General features: G+C 43.0%; 1 protein-coding gene across 1 annotated transcript in view; it reads left to right on the top strand.

Moving 5' to 3' along the window:
* Positions 1–27,643, top strand: part of ERCC5 (ERCC excision repair 5, endonuclease) — a 62,682-nt gene that overhangs the window by 32,086 nt on the left and 2,953 nt on the right. The window contains exons 12-15 of the mRNA XM_077482925.1: positions 53–266; positions 17,807–17,951; positions 20,764–20,964; positions 27,240–27,324. Of these exons, the coding sequence (XP_077339051.1) occupies positions 53–266; positions 17,807–17,951; positions 20,764–20,964; positions 27,240–27,324 (645 nt within the window). The remainder of the gene's footprint in view (positions 1–52; positions 267–17,806; positions 17,952–20,763; positions 20,965–27,239; positions 27,325–27,643) is intronic.

The raw sequence follows: 27,643 nt of genomic DNA on the forward strand, positions 1-27,643 counted from the left end.
CTGAGTATAGCTTTCTACAAACACTGTGCTTTTTTTTTGGTATATTTTCCAGGAGCTCTTGCGTCTGTTTGGCATCCCATATGTTGTTGCCCCTATGGAGGCAGAAGCACAGTGTGCCGTTATGGATCTAACTGACCAGACTTCAGGGACTATCACAGATGACAGTGACATCTGGCTCTTTGGGGCTCGACATGTCTACAAACATTTCTTCTCTCAGAATAAATATGTTGAGTACTACCAGTTTTCTGATATTCAGAATCAGCTGGGTAAGTAATTTAAATAGAAATATTGTAAATGCTAGTGAATCAGCACTTAATGACTGATGCCTGTTTAGAACACAAGTTGTTTTGTACAAATGACCATACAGTTTAGTAATGTGCCCAAAGCAATCAGTGTTTTGATTTTCTTAACTATACCATAAAAATCTGATTTACGGTCTTATTAGTTGCTTTGGGTAAAGCTTGCATATTTCTAATTCCTGGTTTTATAGATAAAACCCCCATGTAACCTAAAAAAAGCAAAAGGCAGTTCCTGGCCCTCGGATTAAAAAAGAAAAAAAACTCTGATCAGCTGGAGACAATATACAAAGTCAACCGCCTTACCCACTTTTTTCATCAACATAACAGCTCTGGCTTCCTGCTATGCCTTGATTTGACGGTATTTGACTCTTTCCTGGGACTATTTACAGTATATTCTACAGTGATAGGGTTTCAGGTAATCAATACTCTCATGGATATCTGCCCTATACTCTACCTCTTCTGCTACTGTCAGATATGGTGGATACAATTTGCAACCTTTTAACATTTTCTGAGGCATATAATCACAATTCTCCTCAATCCTCTTCTCAATCTATCTTGCCCATAGAACCCTTGGAAATAGTTATCAGGGACAACCTAGATATTACTGGGGTCTATAATGCTGGACTCCACTACAAGGTTAACCTAATGGCGGGCAATGCCCCTTTTAGTCCTCACCAGCGCTCTTACTAACCTCCCCAACCTCCATCAAGTTTTTACTCAGTTTGCTCAACTCTCAGGCCTCACCTTAATCCAACGTATATCTAAGGCTCTAAATATCACACTTCCTCAAGTGGTTGTTTTCCATATCCAGTCCATTTTCTCTACCACTGAACGACCTTGATGCTGGACTATTTGGATATCAAACTGACCCCTCACTACACTTCATTATTTACTGCAAATTTTTACCCACTGCTGAGATCATTACCTACACTCTGGCAATCATGGAAATTTCCATCCTTGTCATGGATCGACCATGTTAAATCAATAAAAATTACCATCCTCCCTACCAATTACTGTGCATCTTTCTATGTACGCATACTGTATAAAGTAATTACCTCTTTTTATCTGGGCCTACAAATAATCTGGGGTCCTCTGTACTAACCTTTTAGCACACAGACCACAGAGATGTCTAGGATAAAAAAAAATATATAGAAAGCTACTACAAAGCTGCACCATTCTCACAACCATCTTTGCTTCATGCTAACTATTGGGTTTTCTTGGAACTGCCAAATTACAACTCCATCCCAGTTACTGCCTTATGCCCACCCTTCGTAAAGTGGAACTATAGGCAAACCCCCCCCCCCCCCCCCCCTATTTTAGATAGAACAAGAGAGGGTTAAAACCCATGTCAATATTTTTTTTTTTTCACCATCTGTGTTGCATTACGAAGATTTCCCTTCACTTCCTGTTCCATAGCTAAACAGGAAGTGAGCTAAAACCCCTGCAAATTAAGGTAATTCCTTGGTGACCCCCTAGTCACCAGAACTAGTGGCCCCATTGGAAGATTTGCCCTCTATTACTTTTCTGGGAACAATCCAAAGTTTGGGATTTTCTTTTACTTTAATTTTCAATTATAATGGTAAACAGGACAAATAAAGGGAGTGAATCTCCTTAACGGGGGCACAGATATTAATAAAAACTGGCAAGCATCCTCTTCCCTCTGCACTCTATCCAAACCTAAAAAAAAGTTTTGCCACAGCGCAAACAAACCAAAATTACAAACATATAAGCAGTACTAATAGACACAATAATAAAAAATTGTGAGCAATAATAAATGCACATATTAATGAAAAAATTAGCAAGCAGGTAGCCAGTGAAAGTTCAATAATGTGCAAATAAACATAAAATTCATGTGTATTTATAAAGTGTATGGCCAAACCCCCAGGGAGACCCATAATAAGTAGCATCGACTCTTTTCAGTAGACTGGAAGAATATTTGGATTGGCTTTTCCAACCGCTGGCCCAGGATTTTCCAGCCTACTTAAGAGACAGTAAGGATCTGATCAATCTGCTTAAATATATGTAAGTCACAGATGAGTGTACTTTAGCAAGTATTGATGTTAACTCGCTATATACAAAGGTCAAGCAAAGTTACGCCTTTGAGGCAGTAATGTGGGCCTTACAAAAGACCAATTTAAAAAGAAAGCAAAAGGAATTCTTGATTAAAGCTTTGGATTTAGCCATGAGAGAATACATTTTTGGCATCAGGTCAGTCACTTTAGGCAAGTAGCTATGGGGGCAAAATATGCACCATCAGTGGTAAATATCTTTATGAGCAAATGGGAATATGAAGCCATATATGGTGAACCTAGACCTGAATTGAAAGTATACAAAAGTTATATTGATGATATCCTAATTGTATGGGCAGGATCACAAACATTTCTGGAATTCCTACAAGAACTAAATAGTAATTCCTATGGTATATCTTTTTCAGAAACCTATGACAAAGTGGCTGTCAATTTTTTGAACTTGGTTATTTTTAAAAGTGACTCAATACAGACTCAATACACCTACTTCCTTTAAGGTGGTCGATCAAAACTGCTACATTCCATAAGGAAGCTGCCATCAGCCAAGATGGCTTAACAGGGTACCCACGAGCCAAATGAGGCTATGCAGGAACTGTGATAATGTAGCAGACTATAGTAGTTAGTAGTTGGGTTTGTTTGTGCTGTACCCCATTTTTACACTTAACAATCCATTATTCCACACCAGGTATGGAACAGCTGAGGTCACTTGTCTGGTGGACTACCCATGGCTTCACTTGAGGCTTCACTCATGCACACCATTTTATTATCTTTCCAGTTTGAGTAACCTTGCAAAAATACCACAAAGTGCCCCAAGCATAATTACTACTGCTATCGCCAATTCCAGAATTGGATCTTGTCCACCAGAAAAAAAAACTCAGAGTCCCTGTATACAACACTGGTCAGTGAAAATGGTATACTTGAATTCGCCAGGATCTCCCAAGCTTATACTTTTACTCCAAACGCATGAGGATCACTCTCCTCTATTTCATATGTTCAGAAATATGAGTGGGATCTCACCAACCCCTTAGAACTTGAGGACTTGGACAAAGTCTGTTTGAGAATAGCAAAATGCGCCTTTAATTTAACCATCCTGGAAACCACTTATAAAGGTGGTGGTATGGGCTACCAATTCTAATAGTTCATGCCATCCCAAACTACAGTGACAAATGCTTCAAGGGGTGTGATGTATGCATACATATTTAGTGGTTTTGCCAAACGTTGACAGTGTTTTGATCCAGAACGTTTGGTCTCCTTCAAACTTTGTTTAATTTAATCGTCCCCAAGGATGCACAGATGTCCCTTCTCCACAAAATGATTCCAGGGAGCTTTTTGTATCAACAGAATTTGGCTGCAACTTCATTTCTGGCTGCTAATCAATTGATAGACAAAGCATGAAAGAAACCCACAGTTCACTTCCAAGAAGCTAAAGATGGCACGAATACGATGATGGTTAATAAGAAACTTTTCAGTATACTCAATGATTCACAAACAAATTTTCTTAAAATAGGGAAACATGGCGTACATATGCCTTTCCACCCATGAACACTTCTATCTTTAGTTACCTATAGTCTATGCACCGGACTCTTGCGCCTGGGTCTGTAAGGGATATGCAAATACTTGAACATGCTAACCTATTTGTTATTTCTATCAGATATTTTAGCCCCTTCATGGGTATAGCTGTCATCATCAGATGAAAACCAATAAAAGCTGTTGTAACAGAAAAAAAGTAATAGGCATGCCTACATTTTAAGATAACCTGCCTCTTCCGATCTGATAAATATTGTAGTTCATTCTCTCTTCCTATTAGATTGTATCTGCTTGCCTGTATGTACGGGCACGGAGGTACTGACATACCTGCATTGCACCAGCGATCTGTTGATCGCTGGTGCAATGCTTTACAGGCTCCAGAAACAAAAAATAACACATGCACAATTTTTTACCTGCAAAAAATGTGCATTTGTTATTTTTTGTTAAAAGGTGAACTTATCCTTTAAAGTGGGTGTTAAGCCACTCTGATCTCATACTATCCATGCTGTCTCCTAATGCTGTGTCCCTCTGTGTGTGTGATTTTATATAAAAAAAAATGCTGATTGGGCCTGATCTCAGAACGCTGCTCGGTGCTCACGTGACCGACCCGACTCTCTCTTCTCCCTGTCTAACAGCTGCAATGGGCAGGGCCGAGATTCCCCCGCTGATGGCAGTCGGGAGGAGAGGGCCGACCGGTCATGTGAACGCTGAGTGGGGCTTTGAAATCAGGTATAATCAGCATCTTCTTGAAATAAATCGCACACACAGGGGGACATATTAGGAGACATTGCGGATAATATACAAATGTACATGTTATTGCAGCAGCGGGATGAGTGGGGGCAGGCACTGTCACAAGCTGACAGGGAGTGTAGGGGAGAGGAGAGCAGAAGGCACGTAAACTGACCACGGTGTCAGGGCTCAGCAGCCATGATGAACCGTGGTCAGTTTACAGGGGGGGGAGGGTAGAAATTGTCAGAATCACCCAGATATTTCAGGTGACACAGGGGGGAAATTACACTGTCTGTATAACCTGCTTTAAAGGGACAGGATCCTTCTTCCCCTTTTGATATACATAAAAAAAAGGCAGTGAACCAAGCTCACCATGAGACCCAGAGCCTGCACCTTTCAAAACTAAGCAGAAGTGGCAGCCCCATAGCTGTCATTGCATTTTCTTTAAGGTCGCACAAAATCTATATGCCAAACAGTGTAGGTAGATTTGTTTTCATTTAATATTATTCTGTCAGTAGCTTATTCATCATTGACATGATGATGTGATCCCTAACATCATACCATTTTGTCAAGCTATGAATATCGTGTGTCTTAGTTAGTAGGGCATAGATATCAATAATCCAAATGTAATCTTGTTAATGCTAACAGCTGTTGTACAAATGTTACTGTTGTACTCGTGTAAATCCTATATAATGTCATGTTATAACTTTAGCTATTATTGTGTGTGGTTTATTTTACATTATTTCCTTTGTTCATAGGGTTGAACTACCTGATGCTTTATTTTTGAATTTACATAGAATTTTTAAATTTCACATTAAACTAAAAATAGAAAAATCTGTTATCGGTGGCTCTAATGAGCATGAAGAATGCAGACTTGTCCTGTCAAAATGTGCATGCATAGGACTCGGCAGTCCGTCGGACAATCCGCCCGTCTGTGTGCTAGTCCGCCGGACTTTTGAAATGAACAGACTTGCCCACACGTGGAGAAAAGTCCATTCATTTTGAACACGGCTCCAGGTAGACGGGACTAGAGCAGGAAGTCAATGTTGCCGCCTCCATCGGCAAGATTGACACCTCGCTGGCCACGTCACCTGGTATGGACTTAAAGGGGAAGCCCTACGCCTAAAAAAAAAACGGCGTGGGGGTCCCCCCAAAGTCCATATCAGACCCTTATCCGAGCATGTAGCCTAGCCGGTCAGGAAAGGGGGTGGGGACAAGCAAGCCATACCAGGCTGTGTGCCCTCAACATGGGGGGGTGCTTTATGTATGTGTGTGTGTGTATGTGTATGTATGTATGTATGTATGTATGTGTATGTATATGTGTGTGTGTGTGTGTATGTATGTGTATATATATATATATATATATATATATATATATATATATATATATATATATATATATATATACATACACACACACACATACACACACACACACACACACACACACACACACACACACACACACACACACACACACACACACACACACTAAGAGAGACGCATTCCAAAGGGGGGCTCATACGTGCGTGCTCCTGAGTCATACGGCTGCGTCCATTGACACAGACAGTTAGACTCGTACCCGCCCCTGACTCCCGTGTAACTGGATTTGATTGACAGCAGCAGGTCAATCTATCCAATGAGGACCCATGTCTGGAGCTGCTGGGCTTGTGCTCATCGATGGAACAATTGGGTTCAGGTAAGAAAAAGGGGGAGGGGTCTGGGGGGGCAGTTGCACCACCAAAGGTTTTTTAATGTTAATGCATAGAATGCAATAAGGTGGAAAAACCTTGAGACTTTACAAGTCCTTTAATGACTGTCATCTCCCTTGTACCTTTACCTGATATGCAACCCCATATCATCAATGATTATGGAAATTTGCATATTTTCTTTAGGCGGTCGTCTTCATACATTTCATTAGAACGACACCAAACAAAAGTTTCTGCAACATCACCCTGCCCAATGCAGATTCATGATTAATCACGGAATATCACTTTCATCCAGTCATCGATTGCTTTTCTTTAGCTCTATGTAACCTTGCTTTTTTTTATTTTTTTTTATTCTACACACACTATGGGCCCATTTGCATCAGTAGGCATACGCTATGGTGCACATAACCCACATGTACTGGTGTGTATTGTGCACTGCCGGCTTTTATTTGTTTTTTAGAACTTTTTTAAAATTCCTTTATTTCAACTTTAGATGCAGCAGTGCATTGCGAAGCGTTACAGTGCATTGCGAAGCGTTACCGGGCATTGCAATAAAACATATGCCTGCTTGATTTTATCACATTGCACACCAATGCAGTGCATACAGACTACTGCAATTGGGTATTAATGAAATACAAATGTTGGTTTGATCTCACCAAATTTGCACTTTGCACTTTAGTACACACCCATTTATTTCCTTTTTCCTTTTTGTATTATTTCTTGGAACATGAGATATTTATTAGAGTAGAGTGCCCTTACTACCAACATTTGTATTTCATTGGTATATTGTTCCAACCTCCGGTTGCGAACCTTGGGTAGTGGCAGCCCTCTTGTTTCCTTTTTTTTATGTGACCCATCCATAGCGCAAACCCACCATCTGTCATGCAATTGGGTATTGCCACAATTCTTGGGTGTGAAATAAATCTCCAGATTTTTAGTGTAGGTTGATTTTTGTTTTAGTTTTTGCCTATTGATTTTTCACCATTTCACAAAAGGGCACAATTTAAAATTTACAAATATTTCTGAAAAAAAACCTAGCTTTAAGGTTTAGTAGAAATTTTGTACGTTATGTTGTGTTTTGTAAACGCTAAAAATGATTTTAGTGTATTTTCCATTGTAAATATAATTTAATAAACATTTGCACAACTATAACGGGACCTATAAAATCAGTATGGTTTCAGCGGTTTTTTACAAACCTTGAAAGCTGTATGCAAAAGGTGAAAGTGAAACATTACAATAATGGTCTAACCACTAGAAGTTTAAAGTAGAGCGCAGGACCTGGAAGCAAAAGGGTTAAAACTACAAAAAACAATGCTTTTACACATAAATGTTGCTTTGCTACCATATTAAAATGTCCTATTTTTAATTTTTTTTTAAATCAAATAAGTTTTTATTGTAAAGCACTTATGGTACAAACCAAACATAGGAGTAAAGTACAGTCTTACAGTAGCACTGGTTTTTACATCCAAAAGTATACAGAGAATATAGAAATACAAATAGGTTCGGTTTGAAAACTGTTGAGACATGGAAAATATCAATAAAACCAAAAAATTAAAGAAGAAAGGAGATAAGGAAAAAGAAAAAAGGAACCAAAAGTAATAACAAAAGTATCGTTCTCTCATAGACCACTCCGCATCAAGAAACAGCCGCATAGGTACCTTACATATATACTACGGCCCACAGCCCAGCACACAGTCCCATTGGTGTCTCCCTACACCCCGTACAATTACCGGATAAGGGAGAGACATAGAGTTAGACCCATCCTGGAAACATGACCATTTATGTACCTCCATATACCGGTCCTAGGACCTTCAGTTAACCCTGTAAAAGTCTGTCCTGTATAAGTTGGTGGGGAGCTAGTCCCGGGACCTCAAGCCACCCCCCCCACATGGCATTAAATTTGTGCGGTGCGTTTCTGTGTTGGTATGTTATCTTTTCTCTGATCAGCATCTGGTTCACCTGTTCTATCCATTGCTGCCTGGTGGGAACCCTGTGGGTCATCCATAGTCTCGCTATCAATTTTCTAGCTACATATAGTAACCTGATAATGGCTGTATGGGCCGAGGGTGTCAATGATTCCTCATCCAGGGCCCCCAGCAGGCAGACCAACGGACACCGCGGGATACCAACAGAGAACACTGAGGATATAGTGTCAAAAATTCCCGCCCAATATCGTTTTAGTTTCGGGCACCTCCAGAACATGTGCATAAGATCCCCATGGTCCCGCATACATTTAGGGCAAAGGGGAGACCCTCTAACACCCCAACTGTGCAGTTTAACTGGAGTTCTATAGGTCCTATGTAGTAAATATAGGTGGGAGAGCCTATGGGAGGCCGATACCGACACCAACGGAGCGGAGGACAAGCAGAGGTTCCAGGTCTCCGCGTCCATGGGCCCCAGGTCCGCCTCCCACCTCTGCCGACATGGAAGACGTGCCGGGTCCTGCACCGCGTCAAGAAGCATAGCATACCCCCTAGAGATCATGCCTTTACGGTCAATCTGCATAAATATCTCCTTCACCACAGGATGGTCTGTTAGGGAGAGCTGCACACTCCGTGCCTGTGTCTGCAACGCATGACGTAACTGTAAATATTTAAAGAAGTCCCTACGAGGGATGTCAAACTCCGCTTGTATTTCCATAAAGGACTTCAGTACCCGTCCACTATACAGTTGCGAGAGATACTGAAGACCACTCCCACTCCAGTTACCAAATCCCTTGAGCTTAAAAAGTTCACCATAATTAGCGTTCCGCCAAATAGGGGTGAAGGCAAGGAAGCCACGTATTCGTAGCAGTTTTTTAACATGAGACCACAGTGTATTCAGCAGTATAACAGTCGGGGAACCCCTGTCCATATGAGGGAAGCCTGCCTCCAATCTAGACAATGCTGTGTCCGAGGCGACCGTGTCAGCCAGTATCCTTCGGATCGGGTCCAATGGGTCATCCAACCCCCACCCACCCATGTGCTGGAGCTGCGAAGCAAAAAAATACATCCTAGCGTGTGGAAGTGCCAACCCCCCTTCGTCCTTATTATATTGCAAGGTAAGTAAACTAAGTCTGGCCGTCTTTCTACACCATATTAATTCCCTAAACTGAGAGTCAATTTTATCGAACCAACGTTTCGGGATCCAAGTCGGGGAGTTATGACAAATATAGAGCAGCTGCGGGGCCCACACCATTTTAATGAGGTTTACCCTGCCCACCACCGATAACGGTAGTTTACACCAGATCTTACATTTATCTCTGAACTTAAGTAACAATGGCATAAGATTCAGTTTGGCATATTCCGTCACCTCGGGGGATATCTGCACCCCCAGATACTTAAAGGATGTAACCGTCTGGATCATGTTTGCACAAGGGGGTAAGGGAGCCGTTAGAGGGGACAAGGGCATCAGTACAGATTTGTCCCAGTTAATCTTAAAACCTGACAATGTACCAAATAGGGTAATCAGGTTCATGGTGGCCGTAAGGGAGCCCTGGGTGTCCCCCAGGTATATAAGCGTGTCATCAGCGTAGAGCGATACCACATCCATTCCAGTGGGCCTGCAGAAACCCACAATATCCTGAGCCGATCTCATTCTGGCTGCAAGTGGTTCAAGCGCCATGGCAAAGAGCAGGGGCGACAGAGGGCACCCCTGTCTCGTGCCTCTGTGCAGCACGAATGGGTCGGAGAGCTCCGCATTAGCTCTGATTCTAGCCGTAGGCTTGGCATATAACAGTCGGACCCAACTAATAAATGTGCTGCCCAGCCCCATCCGCTCCATCACTTTCCACAGATAAGGCCACTCAACACTATCAAAGGCCTTAGCCGCGTCCAGCGAGAGGATGGCCTGATTACCGGGGTTATCCACAGGAACCTGTAGGTTCAAGAATAAACGGCGAATATTTAGGGCAGTGGAACGTGATGGAATGAATCCTGATTGATCCCTATGGATCAGTTTGTGTATTACCAGAGATAATCTCGTTGCCAAGACCCGAGCTAATAGTTTAACGTCTGTCGTGAGCAAGGAGATTGGCCTATATGCGTCCGGTGATGTTGCTACCTTACCCGGTTTCAGAAGTACAATTATGATTGCTTCATTCATAGAGGCAGGTAGGACCCCCGTCTCTAAGGCGTTGTTAAACACTTTTAAAAGGGTTGGCAAAAGAACCCCAGCATAACGCTTGTATACCTCGGATGGGAGACCATCCGCCCCCGGAGCTTTATTATTATGAGAGTGTTCCAGTGCAGAAGCCAATTCCTCCTCCGTTAAGGGGGCGTTCAACAGCTCTCCGTCCGACGCAGACAGGCATGGAATATCACACCCATTTAAAAAGTCCCCAATCTCCCCATCACCGGGCTGCACCTTAGAGGAGTACAGGTCTGCATAGAAGGATCCAAATACCCGCAAGATCCCAGGGGTGTCCGAATGGGTCACTCCCTGCGAATCGCACAGTGAGTGAGTCATAGGCGCGGAACCCTGGGTCCTCGCCAGCAGAGCCAGCATATGGCCCGTCGATTCCCCCTCCTCAAAGTGTGTTTGTTGGAGGAAAAACCTTTTATTTTCTGCCAGTTGTAAAGTTACTTGTCTAGACATAGATTGCGCTCCCAACCAAGCCCTCTTAGTGTCCTCCGAGGGGTTGTCAACATAGGCCTGCTCCGACTCTCTAAGTGCTCTACTGACCTCCATTTCCCAAGCTTTAGTGTTCCGTTTTATATCAGTTATAGTAGTGATAAATTGTCCCCTAAGGAAGGCCTTAGTTGTATCCCAGACTACATCTATAGCTGCCGAGCCTAAATTGTCCTGCAGGAAAAGTTTAAGAGCACTTGTAATGGGGTCAGGCTGCGGGAATAATGCAAGCCAAAAGGGGTTAAGCTTCCAACTCCTAGGTGCGTGGTCAGTAGATAGGGACATCTCAATCCACAAAGAAGAGTGGTCGGATATATGTCTAACCCCATAACCAGAATCTCTAATTAGGGGGAGGAGGGCGGAGTTTCCCAGTCCCAGGTCTATTCTGGACAAGCTCCCAAACGCTGGAGAGCAACAGGAATATAAACGGGAGTGGGGGTGGGCTTTCCGCCAGACATCCACCAGCCCGAGTTCAGCTAACAGAGCTGCAAAGGGAGTATCGCCATTAGGGCGTGAGGGGACTACCGGAGGAGTTGGAATCTTATCCCACAGACCGTTGACATAGTTGTTAAAATCACCCATCGCCAACAGGGGTATGCCAGGGAACTGTGCCATAAACCCAGCTAGGCGCCTAAGAATCTCTGCCGAATACGGCGGCGGGATATAAACATTGGCAATAATGCATTGTATAGTAGCAAGCTTACACAGCAAAAAAATGTACCTCCCCCCCGGATCAATAACCTGTTGGGAGCAGGAGAAACGTGCATGCTGTTTAATTAGGATACTCACTCCTCTTGCATAGGCAGAGTATGTGGAATGGTATTGGTGGATATACTGTCTAGAACCCAGGCTAGGAGTACCAGCAGGAGCAAAATGTGTCTCCTGCAGACACACAATGTCAGCCTTCATATCTTTAAGGTGCCTAAGCACCGCCAGCCTCTTCACCGGACTGCCCAGTCCCCTAACATTCCAAGAAAGAAATCTAATCTTAGCCATCAGAAATACAAAACATAAGTGCAAGTAGGAGTAACCATAATAACAGTCGTAAACCACCAGGGAGGAAAAAGGCAATTAACACACATTTATCAGCGACTAGCGACTGGGAAGTCGCATCACCTGAGATGTCCCAAGACTGGAGAGAAAAAAGTCCGACAGGAGCTGTCGCAGCTAGGAAGAGGCGCCCAGATGGGTGCAGACAGGTCGGAAAATAGTCCTTGTCCGTTGCGATCCTGAGAGAGAAAAAATGAATCAAAAAGAAAAAGAAAAGAAAAACAGTTAAACAGCAAAAAACCGGAGCATCTTCTGTATTAAAGCCCATGGGGCTCACACACGGGGAAGATAGCAGAATAATAGGCCCCATCCGAAACTTGGGGGCTGGGGGAAGGCCATGGAAACACCCAGAGAGGACTCTCCCTGATGACAAACGGGGTTTCACATACGCAGGCATGTTGTAGTTCTAGTAGGGTTACAGTGGAACCACAAACCTCAGCCTTCTGCCGGTCTTGTAAAAGTGGAAGTCCAGTCAGCCTGTTGAAATGTGCCGTTAGCGTGGAGGAGATCTTTGAAGTTTGGCGGCTTTGAGTGCGTTGTACTCCTGGTCAAGCCACTGTGCTGCCGCCGCGGGGCGATCAAAAAAGTGCGTTGAACCCAGTGCCGTAACTCTGAGTCTGGCTGGATATAGCATTCCATATTGAACGTTAAGGTCCCGAAGGCGTCTCTTAACTTCAAGAAATGTTGCACGCTTTTTCTGGAGCTCTGCTGAAAAATCCGGAAATAGTGAAATCCTGGAATTTTCAATCTCCATCTTGTCCGACAACCCCCGCGCTTTAGAAAGAATGGTGTCTCTGTCTTTATAGTTGAGGAGTTTAAACAAGAAGGGCCTGGGACGATTGCCCGGAGGTAGGGGGCGAGACGGCACCCGGTGGGCACGTTCCACTGCAAAAAGCGGTGACAAGGCTTCTTTACCAAAGGTGGCAAGCAACCAATTTTCAATAAAGTCTACCGGGTTTTTACCCTCAACACGTTCCGGAATCCCCACAGCGCGAATATTATTGCGTCTCATGCGATTTTCCATCTCATCAAGTCGCATAGTGTGCTGTTCAGTAAGATGGCAATTATATTTTAGATCCCTTTGCATGGGGGCCAGGTCATCCTCTACTGTGCTCAGTCTGCCTTCCAATGCAGCTGTTCTCTCCCTGAGCTTTTGCATGTCATGGCGGACAAACGTTATTTCAGCTTTAACCCCTTTAATGTCCTCAGAGAGGGCTGCAATAGAGTGATTACAGGAGGTGACAGCAGTGAATATGTCCCTTAGTGTAGGCTCATTTTCCAGCGCTGGGGAGGGGATGGTCTGTGTTTCAGGCCTAACACTGTCCCTGGGTGTACTCACTGTTTGCCATGCTGCAGACAATCCATCCTCATCCTCCAAGGGAACTGTGTCATCCGCCTCAGGAGAGCCTCCAGGGGTAGCTTGAGGAGAGGGCTGGCCCGCCAGGGCATCCTTGTATGATTTACCGCCATAGAGGAGCTTCTGTGCTGCTTCCTTGTATTGGTCTTTGGCTGCGCGCCGCGCACCGGCGCCATCTTGGCCTGGGGGGTCCGTCAGCCCCTTCCCTCCGGTATGGCGTCTGGACATCACAGCGAGGGTCCCGGGATGTACCGCGGTGGTCCGGGATGCTTCACCTAGCGTGGCAGGAGGTAGGGGCCCCGAAAACGGCGTTTCAGGGCAGACTGGAAGGATGGAATCACGGATGGCCGGCGGAGCTCAAGGTAAGCACGTCTTCCTACATTCGCCGCTAAGCCACGCCCCCTCCTATTTTTAATTTAGCGTTTACGTTTTTGTTTTTATGATTTCCAGTCGTACAAAACGTTTGTTTTGTTTTTTAATAATCGGGTATTTTTTTTTTTTCCCCTCATCTCTTCCCCCATCAGGTTAACAAAACATTCTTTATAAGTAGATTCTCTTGTAATTCTCCACTTTGCAGTTGAACATTACTTTTTTTTTTTTTTTTTTTAAACCTTTACATACTGCAATTATTATGTATTAATTTATGCTGAGTTTTGGTGCTTCTTGGAAAATATGTTAAAAATGGAGCAGTTTTTGTTGCTCTGTAGATCATAGTGAGTGCAGTTCCTATATAAAACGCAGTGCAGTTGGCAATGTTTGGACTGGTGACTGCATCACCGCGCCTGTCATATGCTTTTCTGATATTCGCCAGCTAACTAGTCACTTCCAAGTTGTCTAGAGTTCAGGTTACCAGCCTTGATCCTGATGGAAGTCCAGAATACGTACCCTTAATGATGAAATGAATATACAGGAACTCTATGCCAGCTGGAAAGGGGGTGGCCTCGGCTATTTACAGGTTATTATAGTTCATTGAATCTTATGTTCTACAGGAGCAAAGAGCTAGGTCTGTCTCGTCTACATTTTGTAGTATTGATTGTTGAAATTACAGGTCGACCAATATGGGTTTTTCTCTGGCCGATGCCGATATTTAGAAATCTGGGCTTAAGCACCTGCAAAGAGATTCGGCAGCACCGCCACACGGGCGCATTTAACCCCTTCCTCGGCCACTAACTGGGTTATAAGCGCCATGCTAGCAGCCGAATAGCACCACTAAAATGACGGTAAAGCACTGCTAAAACTAGCAGCGTTTTACCGTCAACGCCTGCCCACTCCAGTGTGTAAGCAGCTTTAAGTAATAAGTGATACAGAAAATTTATTAAACAAAACAAACCTCCAATCAGTTCACTTGTATGTATAATTTAGATAACAAAAAAAAACTATATCTTAAATATTAAATACACAAAAATAGGTAATCAATACTTTTGGATGAAAAAAATGGGCTAACTTTACTGTTTTTTAGGTTTTTTTTTAATTCATTAGTGTATTTTTTCCCCAAAAATTCCATTTGAAAGACCGCTGCGTAGATCCCGTGTGACATAAAGGATTGCAATAACCACTATTTTATTCCCTAAGGTCTCTGCTAAAATTATATATATAATGTTTGGGGTTCTAAGTGATTTTCTAGCAGGAAAATACTGGATTTTGACTTGTAAGCAATAAGTGTCAGAAAAGATTTAGTCTTTAAATGGTTAAACTGAGAACTCTACACAGGGAGTTCAGTCCATTGATAAGTAGAAACATTGTATCTCTTTGGTCTTTTTCTCAGACTTGACAGGCTGCCCAGACAAGTCGTTCCACGGGAAGTCTTCCGGCAACTTGCATTGACTTTTATTACAGAAGTCCTTTACAAGTTGCACTGAAGTGTTAAATCAGCACAATCGGCCGATGCCGATTAATTAAAAAAACAAAAAAAAGCTAAATATCGGCCGATATATCGGTCGACCTCTAATTGAAATTCTGACCCACTATTGCTTAAAAAAACATAATCAGGACAGAAGTGCTTCTCTGTCTTTTTAAAGATTTATGAAAGACATTTTAAACTCTGTATATTCATATATTAAATTTTTTTCTGCTTCGTTCACTGCAGGCAAGGTTCTTGGCATCATCCTGCCACATGCTTGCATTCCTAAAGACCCTGATAAGAAACTAGCCCACCTACAATTGTAGTACTAACCGGTTGCCGTCTGGCCACAGTACATTTACTGTGGCTGAGTGACACGACTGGATGAGGTATGTCATCCACCAGAGGGGCGTGAAGTGCGCCCCCTGGGGCACGCAGTGCTGTAATTGCAGTTTTCTGTATCTGGCCGGGGGATTATGTGATTGCTAGGTGATCACAATGTCAATAAAGCTGTTCTAAATGAATTAAATTCATGACAGCTGTGATACCTATAGTGATTCTGTTATTGGCCCACAGCTATCACATGGTACCTGGGCCAATCATAGCACCCTGTACTACCATGTGATAAATGAAGGCCAATCACAGCACACATTAGTAATCACAGCATGACCATTTAAAATCATTGCATCACAGTGATCATCACTCTAACAACAATCAAAAAGTAAACAAAAATCCCCGATCACCCAGTCCAGAATAGTACATTGTCACTTTATTGAAAGTATTACATTTTTTTTTTCTTTACATTTTTTCCTTTAACATATTGTCACCAGTTAGTATCCCCGATCACCGCCACATCAGTCATATGATGATGCTGTACTGCTTTAGTGACAGTATGTAAAAAAAAAAAATAGTGAAAAAAAAATTACAACTTCAAAAAACTTGCCATGCCTCTTACTAAATACCCTCAGCGTCTACTTTCTAAAAATGGGTCTATTTGTGGGTACTTGTACTGCCCTGTCATTTTGTTCATCTTTCCATCTACTAAATCTTCTGCCTTTTTGTTTTAACTTTGGATAGTAAAACATTTTTTTCTGCCAGTAAATACCTTATATAACCCACTTCATGTTTCTTGTCTGGTTATTTGCCTAGGCTTATGACATCATGCACAGCTCTCTCTCTCACTCCAAGAGTTGGTCAGGAAGGGAGGGGGGGATGGGACATAAGAGGGCCAATGAGAACTGCAGAGCTGGAGGCGTGTGTCTGTGTAAATCCAGGAAGGAAACAGGCAGCAGCTTCAGCTGCCCACAGTGGAAATGGATGCAGCCAGACTCGGTGGAGGGAGATTTCTGCAGCATATTTGGCAAATACAGATTCACAGTATTTATAAAATAATATGCAAAGTGGTTGGAGGGAAGCTTCAGAATGGCAAAGATGTTTTTATTACAGATTATGTGAGCAGACTGCAGTTCCTCTTTTAGGGCCTCAAGAAATGATAGGCCGTCAGTACATCAGGAATGATCAATTTCAAATAGAGTGTGTGCGATAAAAAAAAAAAAGAAATATAGATATAGATATATTTATTTATATATTCTCTATCATAGTCTGTAGATGCTGTAACTTTCACATAAACCAATTTAATATACACTTATTGTGATTTTTTGATTTTTTTGCAACAGAATATGTTTTGGCCTAAATTTATGAAGTATGTGTGTGTGTGTGTGTGTGTGTGTGTATATATATATATATATATATGTATATATATATATATATATAATTTATTCATCATATTTATTGTGTGTGTTTTATAGCACAAAGTCGAAAATATTGTTGTTTTTTTATTTTATTTTTTATTTATTTTTTTTCAAAATTTTCTGTCTTTATTTTGCAGATATAGCAACAACTCAGTGGTGATTAAATACTACCAAAAGAAAAGCTCTACTTGTGTGAAAAAAATGATATAAATTTAATTTGAATACGCTGTTGCATGTCAACAGTAAAATAGAAACATTCCAATAGTGTGACTAATAGCCATTGGCTGGTTACATGAACACTCATCTTGTAAAACAACCCATTCAGTTTCAAATACAAATGAAAGGCAAAACATTTGTGTATAGATTTAAAAATATATATATATATAAAATACTTTTTTTTTTTAAGTGATCACCTAATCCCTGTTTTCAGCTTCATAAGGGGCTTGAAGACAGTTGGGGTGGGGAAACTGCAGTAGACGGATCCTCCCAGTGAATGTCTGTGTGGGGGGTGGATGGTGGCATGTCAGCACCAGTCTGATCATTAGAGGACAGGCAGGCTGTTCTCCCAACACAGCCAGAAAGCTGACCGCACTGGGAACGAAGTGTTTTCATGCCTAGTGTGGTCAGTTTGAAAAAAGAAAATAGGGGGACTGGCAGGAACACACAAAGGAAGCAATGCAAAGAGAACAGGATACTTTTTAACATGCATACATGGTACAACAAACACTTATCAGGAATAGGAAACATGATAACACATTCTTTGAAGGTTTATTGGAGTGTTACACTTGACTTGTCAAAGGTGATGTATTAGGTGTTTCTTGCATAACTATGGAATACCACTTTGTTGGTAAATCTAGGTCAGGTTATGTTGCTCCTTTTAAATGAACCTTATTTTTGTGTAACACTCAGGCCTGGATCGCACTAAGCTTATTAATTTAGCTTACTTGATGGGAAGTGACTATACGGAAGGAATACCCTCTGTCGGCTTTGTGTCTGCCATGGAAATACTGAATGAATTTCCTGGACCTGGACTGGAGCCTCTGCTGAAATTTAAGTACGTTTTTTAAGTAAGGTTTTCATCATTTATTCATCGTGTAGCATCTTAATTTTACAAATGGACATTTAAGATGGCGTCCTTTCATGTTACTCTATTAAACCCTAAAGCTATTTATTTTTATTATAGTACAAGCTTACCAATTCTTAAATGTGATGGCTGCATTCGTTTTTTTTAGTTTTCTTTCTTAGGCATTATTTCTTTTATTTTCACCTGGTGATCCTGTCAGCAAGTTTGTTTTTCAACAGAACAAGCTGTCCTGCAGATATAGCAGTTAGAGTCTTGAGGCAAACCATTTAACACTGACAGGGGTGCTTACAATGATGATGATGATTATTATTATTTATTATTCAGGATTTATATAGCGCCAACAGTTTGCACAGCACTTTTATCAGCTTTTATTCATGTAAAGCCTTTATCCCAAAAACTGCTTAACATCCATCAGTTTTTCTTATTTACCTTTTTGCTGTTGCAGGAAACTGCTTTTATTACTCCCAGTGACATCATTAACATGTAAAATTCTTGTAGGGCTACCGCTGGGTTCATGGTTTCTATTCACATATGATCACTCCCAGAACTACATTTCCCAAAAGCTCTTCCTACACACATTGGCATTCTCTTGGGAGTCAAAGCAGCGGCGCTGTTTTGCTGGGAAAGAAATGAATGTACAGTGCATCTGGAAAGTATTCACACCGCTTCACTTTTTCTACATTTTGTTATGTTACAGCCTTATTCCAAAATGGATTAAATTTGTTATTTTCCTCATAATTCTACAAACAATATCTCATAACGACAACGTGAAAGAAGTTTGTTGCAATGTTAATTTTATTAAAAATAAAAAACGATCCCATGTACATAAGTATTCACAGCCTTTGCTCAATACTTTGTTGAAGCACCTTCTTTTTTGTGTTTGATGCTACAATCTTGGCACACCTATTTTTGGGCAGTTGCTCCCATTCTTCTTTGCAGGACCTCTCAAGCTCCATCAGGTTGGAATGGGAGCGTCAGTGCACAGCCATTTTCAGATCTCTCCAGAGGTGTTCAATTGGGTTCAAGTCTGGACTCTGGCTGGGCTACTCAAGGACATTCAGAGTTGTCCCGTAGACACTCCTTTGTTATCTTGGCAGTGTGCTTAGGGTCGTTGTACTGTTGGAAGATGAACCTTTGCCCAGTCTCATCAAGCATGTCTCTGTATATTGTTGCATTCATCTTTCCCTCGATCCTGACTAGTCTCTCAGTTCCTGCCACTAAAAAAAATCCTCATAGCATGATGCTGCCACCACCATGCCTTACTGTAGGGATGTTATTGGCCAGATGATGAGCGATATCTGGTTTCCTCCAGAGGCTTGCTTGTCATTCTGGCCAAACAGTTCAATCTTTGTTTCATCAGACCAGAGAATTTTGTTGCTCATGTTCAGAGTCCTTCAGGTGCCTTTTGGCAAACTCCAGGCAGGCTGTCATGTGCCTTTTACTGAGGAGTGGCTTCCGTCTGGCCACTCTACCGTACAACCCTGATTGGTGGAGTGCTGCAAAGATGGTTGTTCTTCTGGAAGTTTCTCTTTTCTCCACAGAAAAATGCTGGAGCTCTGTTAGAGTGACCATCGGGTTCTTGGTCATCTCCCTGACTAAGGCCCTTCTCCCCCAATCGCTCAGTTTGGCCGGGTGGTCTGCTCTAGGAAGAGTCCTGGTAGTTCCAAATGCCTTCCGTTTACAGATGATGGAGGCCGCTGTGCTCATTGGGACCTTCGATGCTGCAGACATTTTTCTGTACCCTTCCCCAGATCTGTGCCTTGATCCAATCCTGTTTCAAAGCAGTTCCTTGGACTTCATGGCTTGGTTTGTGCTCTGACATGCACTATTAAGCCCTTGTACACACGGTCAGAGATTCAGTCGGAATGTGTCCTATCGGACCGTTTTGCCGGATATTCCGACTGTGTGTGGTATGCATCGGACTGTTTCCGTCGGAATATCCGTCGGACCAAATTTTCCAACTTGCTAGAAATATTTTCCGACAAACTGCTCCGATCAGACATACTCCGATCATGTGTAGAGAATTCCGATCGGACAAAGTGCCACGCATGCTCAGATCAAATTCCTACATCAAAGCTATAGGCTACTAGCCTGAACGTAGTCCCATCATAACGAAATTACGTCATCACATTCTGAATGATCGGATTTTCCGACAACTTTGTCTGACCGTGTGTATGCAACAGTTTCAGACAAGATCCGTCGGACAAAATCCGACGGATTTGATTGTCGGAATCTCCTACCGTGTGTACAAGGGCTAACTGTGGGAACTGATATAGACAGGTGTGTGCCTTTCCAAATCGTGTCCTATCAACTGAATTTATCACAGGTGGACTCCAACCAAGTTGTAGAAACATCTCAAGGATGATCAGTGAAAATCGGATGCACCTGAGCTCAATTTTGAGTGTCATGGCAAAGGCTGTGAATACTCATGTACATGTGATTTTTATTTTTATTTTTCGTTTTTGTATTTTTAATAAACTTGCAAAGATTTCAAACTTCTTGCACATTGTCATTATGGTGTATTGTTTGTAGCATTTTGAGGAAAACAATCCATGTAATCCATTTTGGAATAAGGTTGTGACATAACATGTTGGAAAAAGTGAAGCGCTGTGAACACTTTCCAGATGCACTGTGTGCATGTCAGGGTTAGAGAGATGTGTGGGATCCACCAGCCAGAGCGGACAACCCTGCTTGGGATTTCAGAGCATAAAAGCGTCTGTTCTCTTTCCATTGTTTACAATGATGCTATTACCAGTATGTTCCTTCCTTTTTTTCCCCCCAGAGAATGGTGGGCAGAAGCTCAAGCAAATAAGAAAATTAGACCTAATCCAAATGATACCAAAGTAAAGAAGAAACTTCGGGATCTAGAGCTACACCCTGGTTTCCCTAACAAGGCAGTAGCTGACGCATATCTAAAACCAGTGGTAGATGAGTCCGAAGGAGCGTTTTCCTGGGGGAGGCCAGACCTGGAACAAATACGGGAATATCCTTTACTGTTTTTACAGAGTGATATTGTCCTAATGAATATTGTAAGCCTTGTCTGCTTCACTTGAAAGCTCCTTCAAAGAAATACAGTGTTATCTTTGATAGTTCCGACCTGCTCCTTGTCCATTCAGGGGCTCTACCCTCCTAATGCTAAAAAAGCCATCGTAACTAAAATCATTTTTTTGTACCATTTTAATTTATCTAAGTATTGCTCTCATCATATATTGTGCTGCCATAAAAGAAAAGAGCGGTTTGTAAAGCGTACTAATGACCATATAACGTGCCAGCCCAGGATGCTTCTGAATACTTTCCTAGCAGGCATAGCACCAATTGCATTTCCTGGAGGGGTGAAGGCAGTGCGTTGAACTGTTTTATAACAGTGATAATAGGGGAGACTATTTACACCCTTACTATCCCCCACTGGTAGTGTATCAAAATGCAAAAGCTGTTTATCAAGTTGTGAAAAGGTTTCAAGGTAGGTATCACACTGTCAGAACAACTTTGTCGGCAGACTGAAAAAAAAAAAAACTGGCACTTTATGTAAAAGAAGAGACTTAAAGTGGAACTTCACACTCTCAATCAACACGACTATTTTAAATCCTCATTCTGCTAGCATTAGTAAATAGATAGGAAAGTATATCATATTTACAGGGGCGGACTGACAACTCATGGGGCCCCCGGGCAATAGGAGATTATGGGGCCCCCAGGCAATCAGATTATGGGGCCACACAATATACACAAACGCACACATACAGTATACAATCACACAGTATACACAGACATGTTTCTATTGGCTGAGAAGGTACTGGAGAGGTGGGGCAACTATAATCTCGGGACATTTCAGAGACAGATGTAAAAAAATCCACACATTTTTACATCCTGTCCCTGGTTTTACTGAGTCTGGCAACCCTGATGGCGCCCCCTAGTGGCATGGGGCCCTCGGACAGTGCCCGAGTGGCTCAATGGTGAGTCCGCCCCTGCATATTTACTTATTTTAAACTTTTTTTTTTTTTTTTTTTTTACATTTCTTCAGATACTTACTAGTTTCCAGGCCTAGGCAAGTGATGTCATACAACAACAAAGCCTGGGGAATGCCCAGGAAAAACCCAAGCCTACTTACCAACCAGCTCACAGACAATTAAATGAATCTGTCTAACAATATGCATTAAAAATAGGGGTTTAGTCTGCACACATTTGCAAACGCATGCGTAAGCCACAGAGCCTCATCACGGCACCCATGTATCTGTGGTCCTAACACTAAATTATGAGTGTCCCCACAGTGGAGGCACCTGCATTCTGATGATAGATGAGGACAGGTTGACTGAAGAGGAGCCCACCCCTTAAAGGTTCAGAGGCACACCAAACACCCAGCATGTACTGCGATAGCCAGCTGTAGATGGGAGGCGTGGCGAGTTTTTGTTTTTCATATCACATTGGTGTTTGTATTGGTCCAGCAACGTACCAACACCTTTGCAGCCATTGGGCTACATGCTGGGAGTTTGGTTCTGCTGTACCTTTTTAAGAAGGGGTGGGCTCCCCTTCAGTCCACCTGCCCTCCTTTATCCATCAGAATGCATGTGCCTCCACTGTGGGGACACTAATATTTTAGTGTTGTGACCACAGATACCAGGGTGCCGTGACGAGGCCCTGTGGCTTACGCATGTGTTTGTAAATGCGTGTGGACTAAACCCCTGTTTTTAACACAAACTGTTAGACCGGTTCATTTTGGTGTCTATGAGCTGGTTGGTAAGTAGGCTGGGGTTTTTCCTGGGCATTCCACAGGCTTTGTTATTTGTTGCAGCCCTCCAATGCCGCTTACTGTGATAGCCAGCTGTAGATGGGGGCGGTGGCAAGTTTTTGTTTTTTCATATCACATAAGTGATCTTAGGAGTCTTCAGGAGGGGAGAGGAGTTTTCTCAGCTAAGCACTCCCTCCTGCCTGTGTGCCTGAGCTAAGGGCAGATGGATTCCTGGAAGTAGATGCTACATGAATCATCTGCCCTTACTCAAGATGGCCACAGTTATAAATGCTGGGGAGCATCAGTTTGAGTTTAGAATGGATTGAATGCAACGGACCTCCTTAAAGTGGGTTTTGCATTCCCATAGACTTTTATGGGATTGCAGAAGCATTCTGATGTGACCTTTCTGGCAGATCATTAAATCTTCGTACTCTGGGTGCAGCTGCTATCCAGCACTTTCAGGTTTGTCGGGTGGATGGTCTCTCACTAGTAGCTGTGATCATTGACCAGTGTGTCACTGCTGTAGTGACATAGGGGTCAGTAGGAGGAGCCACTATGTGCAGCAGGGGACATATCTGACACCCCAAGAAGAGCAACAGCAGAGCCCAAAACTTTTTTTTTATTTTCATTTTGGCAATTTGCTGATGTGGGTTTTTAATAACCTTCTTTTCTTCCTTTTATTTTTATTTTTATTTGCATGATGATATTTAACTAATATGGGGGGGGGGGGGGGGGGGTTATATGCTTATCCTGGTGAAAGAAGATACTCGCTTAATTCTGCCATCTATGTTCCTCGCTAGCACCTTTTGATCTGGATGTGCAAGTTATCTCTCATTGGCTCAGTCCCCTACTGTCTCCTCACAATGATGTCCTGACAGGACAGCCAAAAGGAAATGTGCACATCACAAAGGCAGTGATAAAGACCCCGTCAGAAGAAAACTGTAAAGGATTTGAAGAATCAGGACCTGAAAGTCACTGGCCATGGGTTTAGGTAAGTAAAGATGGTATTTTGAGGGTGGCGTGTCCAGGATGGTGACGTGAGCGGTCGCATTCCCCACAAGCTCTGCTGGCTTTGCTTCATTTCCTCGCTACCTCATACCTACCAAGCAGTGCATAGCAGCTATATACGCCCGATGGATGATGCCATTACTGCTGTGGGGCACATGGTGACTTTGAACCCGCTGACTTGACCCCTAAACTACTTACAAGCCCCACTAGCCCATAGAAGCCAGCAGAGGAACCCGAAGTGGGGAGCTGACAGGCTCAATTTGACACCACCAGAGGAGACCCTGTGGGCCCCAGCTCGCCTCTTGCACAGATCCCCCCTTTGCAGCCAGTGTGCTGAGTTGGGAATGGGGAATGGAAGCTCTTCCCAGTTTTGAGGGGGTGAGCAGGGTGGGGGGGTTCATTGCCCCTTCGGGTCCAAGCAGCAGATCCAGTAAGTTTCTACCTACCTCATCCTAAATCGCCCACGCAACCTAGACACCATGTCGGCCCTTAATATTATGTCTTGGAACACCAGGGGCCTCAACTCCCCGGTCAAGAGGTCACTGCTATTCCAGTTTATCAAAACGCATAATCCTCACATCTGCATCCTCCAAGAGACCCACTTAGTGGGCAGCAGGACCCTGGCTCTCAAAAAGCCGTGGGTGGGTAGTCATTACCATTCCACCTGCTCCACCTTTGCCAGAGGCGTAAGTATCTTGGTAAATAAATCAATTCAGGCTTCTGGACATGGCGCTGGACTCAGACGGGAGATATATTATTCTTAATGCCACCTGCATCGCTGAAATTATTGAACAAGATAACGGCTACATTGGCAGACTATGCCTCGGACCATGTGATAATGCTGGGTGACTTCAATTTGGCCCCCGAACCATGTGTTGATAGATTGGTGGGTGCGGGTCCCAACTGCCCAGGGTTGAAAGACTGGGCTGAAACATATGGCTTAACCGATGTCTGGAGGTGGAGACACCCTCAGACAAGGGCCTACACCTGCCACTCCGCATCACACGGTTCCTTCTCTCGCATTGACCTAATCTTTGCTGGACAATCAGTACTATCCAAGGTTAAGGACATAAAAATACTTCCCAGGAGAATTTCAGACCATGCTCCCCTGTTAGTGAGCATAGGCGAACCGGGTATCCCAGTTAGGCTGTGGAGCCTCTCAAGATTCCAGATTTCTGAGCAAGAGGTGTAACCCCAGTTTAGCAGGGAGTTGGAGGACTACTGGGCTGATAATCCGGACAGGGCATCGCCTATTGTGGTCTGGGACACCTTTAAAGCCTTTACAAGAGGTCAATACCAATCCATAATAGCCAAAATTAAGAAAGATAGATGGTCTGCCCTGGTTAAAGTAGAAGCTGGAGCCACTACTCAAGAGGCACTCTATATTAGAACATGCGACCCCCAACAATGTTAGACTGCAAACCCTGACCAGAGAAGTTTTGTCCCTCCACACTTCCCTGACTCTTCCCTGAAAGTTACTGCACAATCCCAACGTATATTCGAGCAGGGGGAAAGGTCAGGTAGACTTCTTGCCTGGCTCTCTAGAGAGCAGTCGGGGGGATTAGCATCCCTCATATCCTTGGCCCTAATGGGGAACTCCTCTACACCTTGGAAGAAATTAAACGCTGCTTCGTCACGTATTACCAAACATTATATACTTCACAGGCGACATTCAGGGACAACAAACTAACTTCCTACTTAGAGGTTGATGTCCCTGTCCTGACTGACAGGTCTGTCCAAACCCTTCCTGTACTTATCACCCTGGATGAGACACTTAAAGCACTTAAATCCATGCAGCCATGCAAGACCCCTGGACCTGAAGGAATACCTGTAGAGTTGTACAAACAATACCTTGACGTTCTGGTCGACAGGCTCCACAAAATGCTGACTTGTGGCCGAAGACCTACAGGCACTCCCATACTCTGAGGGAGGCAGTCATAATTGTCATCCCAAAGCCGGGTAAAGACCCCTCTATGTGCACCTCCTATAGACCGATCTCACTGCTAAACGTTGACGCTAAAATACTGGCAAAAATATTGGTAAATAGATTGAACATGTTTATCACTGAGCTGGTCCACCCCGACTAAACAAGCTTTATGCCAGGCAGAGGCACTGACATAAACCTCAGGAGACTGTTCACCCATATAGCCAGAGCGAACACAGAAGGAGAGGGACTGGTAGCCCCCCTGGATGCAGAGAAAGCAAGGGACAGATTTTATACAGCTCAAATTTTTACATAGGGCCTACTTCACCCCGCAAAGATTGGCCCAGGATATTCCCCCAAAGAGGCCCACTATGCCCCAGATGTAGACAGGAAATAGGCTTATTCTGGCATATGTTCTGGTCATGCCCCAAGATCCTATCCTACTGGGAACAGATAGCTGGCAGCTTGACTGAGGTGTCCGGAGTTTGTATCCCGGTGGACTCCCTGACCCTCCTCCTGAGTCATTTGGAGGAGATCCAGGGAGACAGATACACCAAGTTATTTTTGACATTCCCCCTCTTTTATGCCAGAAGAGAAATTCTCCTTAAATGTAAGCCAGTCGACCCACCCAGCTGAGAGTCCTGGTGCCTTTCTATTAATGCAGTACTGCCCCTCTATAGACTCACGTATGAGAGCAAAATATGGTCGGGGTGGATTGACTCAAATGGTTGAATATGTATAGAAAGGTAACCCAGATCCACGAATACCTATGTAATTATTAACGCCGACCCTATAGCCCCCCCCCCTCCCGACTCGGCTCATCCTTTGGACACCGAGTTTAGGACGATGGGTAGTGACCCTGTTAAAAATATGCTGTATAAAAAAAACCCTGGATGAAGCTGTGGACGAACTGACTCTGACACTGCGAGAACCCGAAACCTTGATCTGGAGAGATAGTGTGTTAAAAATTAGAATGTTTACTGTATGTACCTGAATACAATTTTTATATGCAAGTGAAACTAATACTGTTTTGTCTTTCAATAAAATATCTCTGTTTAAAAAAAAAAGAGGGTATTTTAGATGTTTGTTTCCATTCCAGCATTGAGCTAGATTAGGGGTCTTCAAGCTTTCTGAGGGCCAATTTACTGTCCTTTAGACTTTAGAGGGGGCCCAACTGTAGCCCATGAGAGTAGAAAATGCCTCAGCATCTGTGTGAGTATACAATGTCTTAGGTTTGGTGGTCAGTGGGTTTAAAAATTACATTGCACTTGTGGTCAGTAGGAGGAATGATACTGCCTCGTCATTGGTATTGATGGGAGGAATAGTACTTCATCGTTGGTGTCAGAGGACAGAATAGTGCTCAATCATTGGTGTCCATGGAAAAAAAAGTGTCCCAGTGACTGTGTCAGTGGGAGGAATGGAGCTTCATTGTTGGTGATAGTGGAAGGAATAATGCCCCAAGGGCCACATTAAGCCCATGGGCCGCAGTTTAGAGACCACTGAGCTAGAGGGTAGTGGATGGGAAACATAAAAGGCTATTTGTTTGAGTTTGGCATTTAACTGAATCTAAAACATATGCTGCTATTTTCTTAACCACAAATACATTCTGTGAAAGCCGTTTTGGATGGTATCGCTCAAAGACAGATGAAGCACTTTTACCAGTACTAAAGCAGTTAAATGCCCAACAGGTAAGCCTGGACAATTTTAATTTTTTTCAGATCTTCTGATAATTACAGATTTTTTATTTTTTTGGTAAAGCAAGAGTTCTATGTCACACAGAAAAATTAGTGAGGTTGTCGAGATGTTTTATGTATTAATAGGCAGAAAAGCTACATTTGAACTTTTTCAAAGTTGTGTTTTTTTTTTATTAGTTTTTGAAAAATACATTACAAAACAGAGTGTTTGGGCATTCCCCGGCTCAAAACAAAGTATATAAAATGACAAAATAAAACCATCTCAACTGTAGTCACAACTCTGGTACCCCTCCAACGAAGGTAGCAGCATCAC

The sequence above is a fragment of the Lithobates pipiens genome, unplaced genomic scaffold (assembly GCF_037356315.1).
Source record: "Lithobates pipiens isolate NorthernLeopardFrog02 unplaced genomic scaffold, aLitPip1_a1.2 Scaffold_16, whole genome shotgun sequence".
Classification (NCBI taxonomy): Eukaryota; Metazoa; Chordata; class Amphibia; order Anura; family Ranidae; genus Lithobates; species Lithobates pipiens.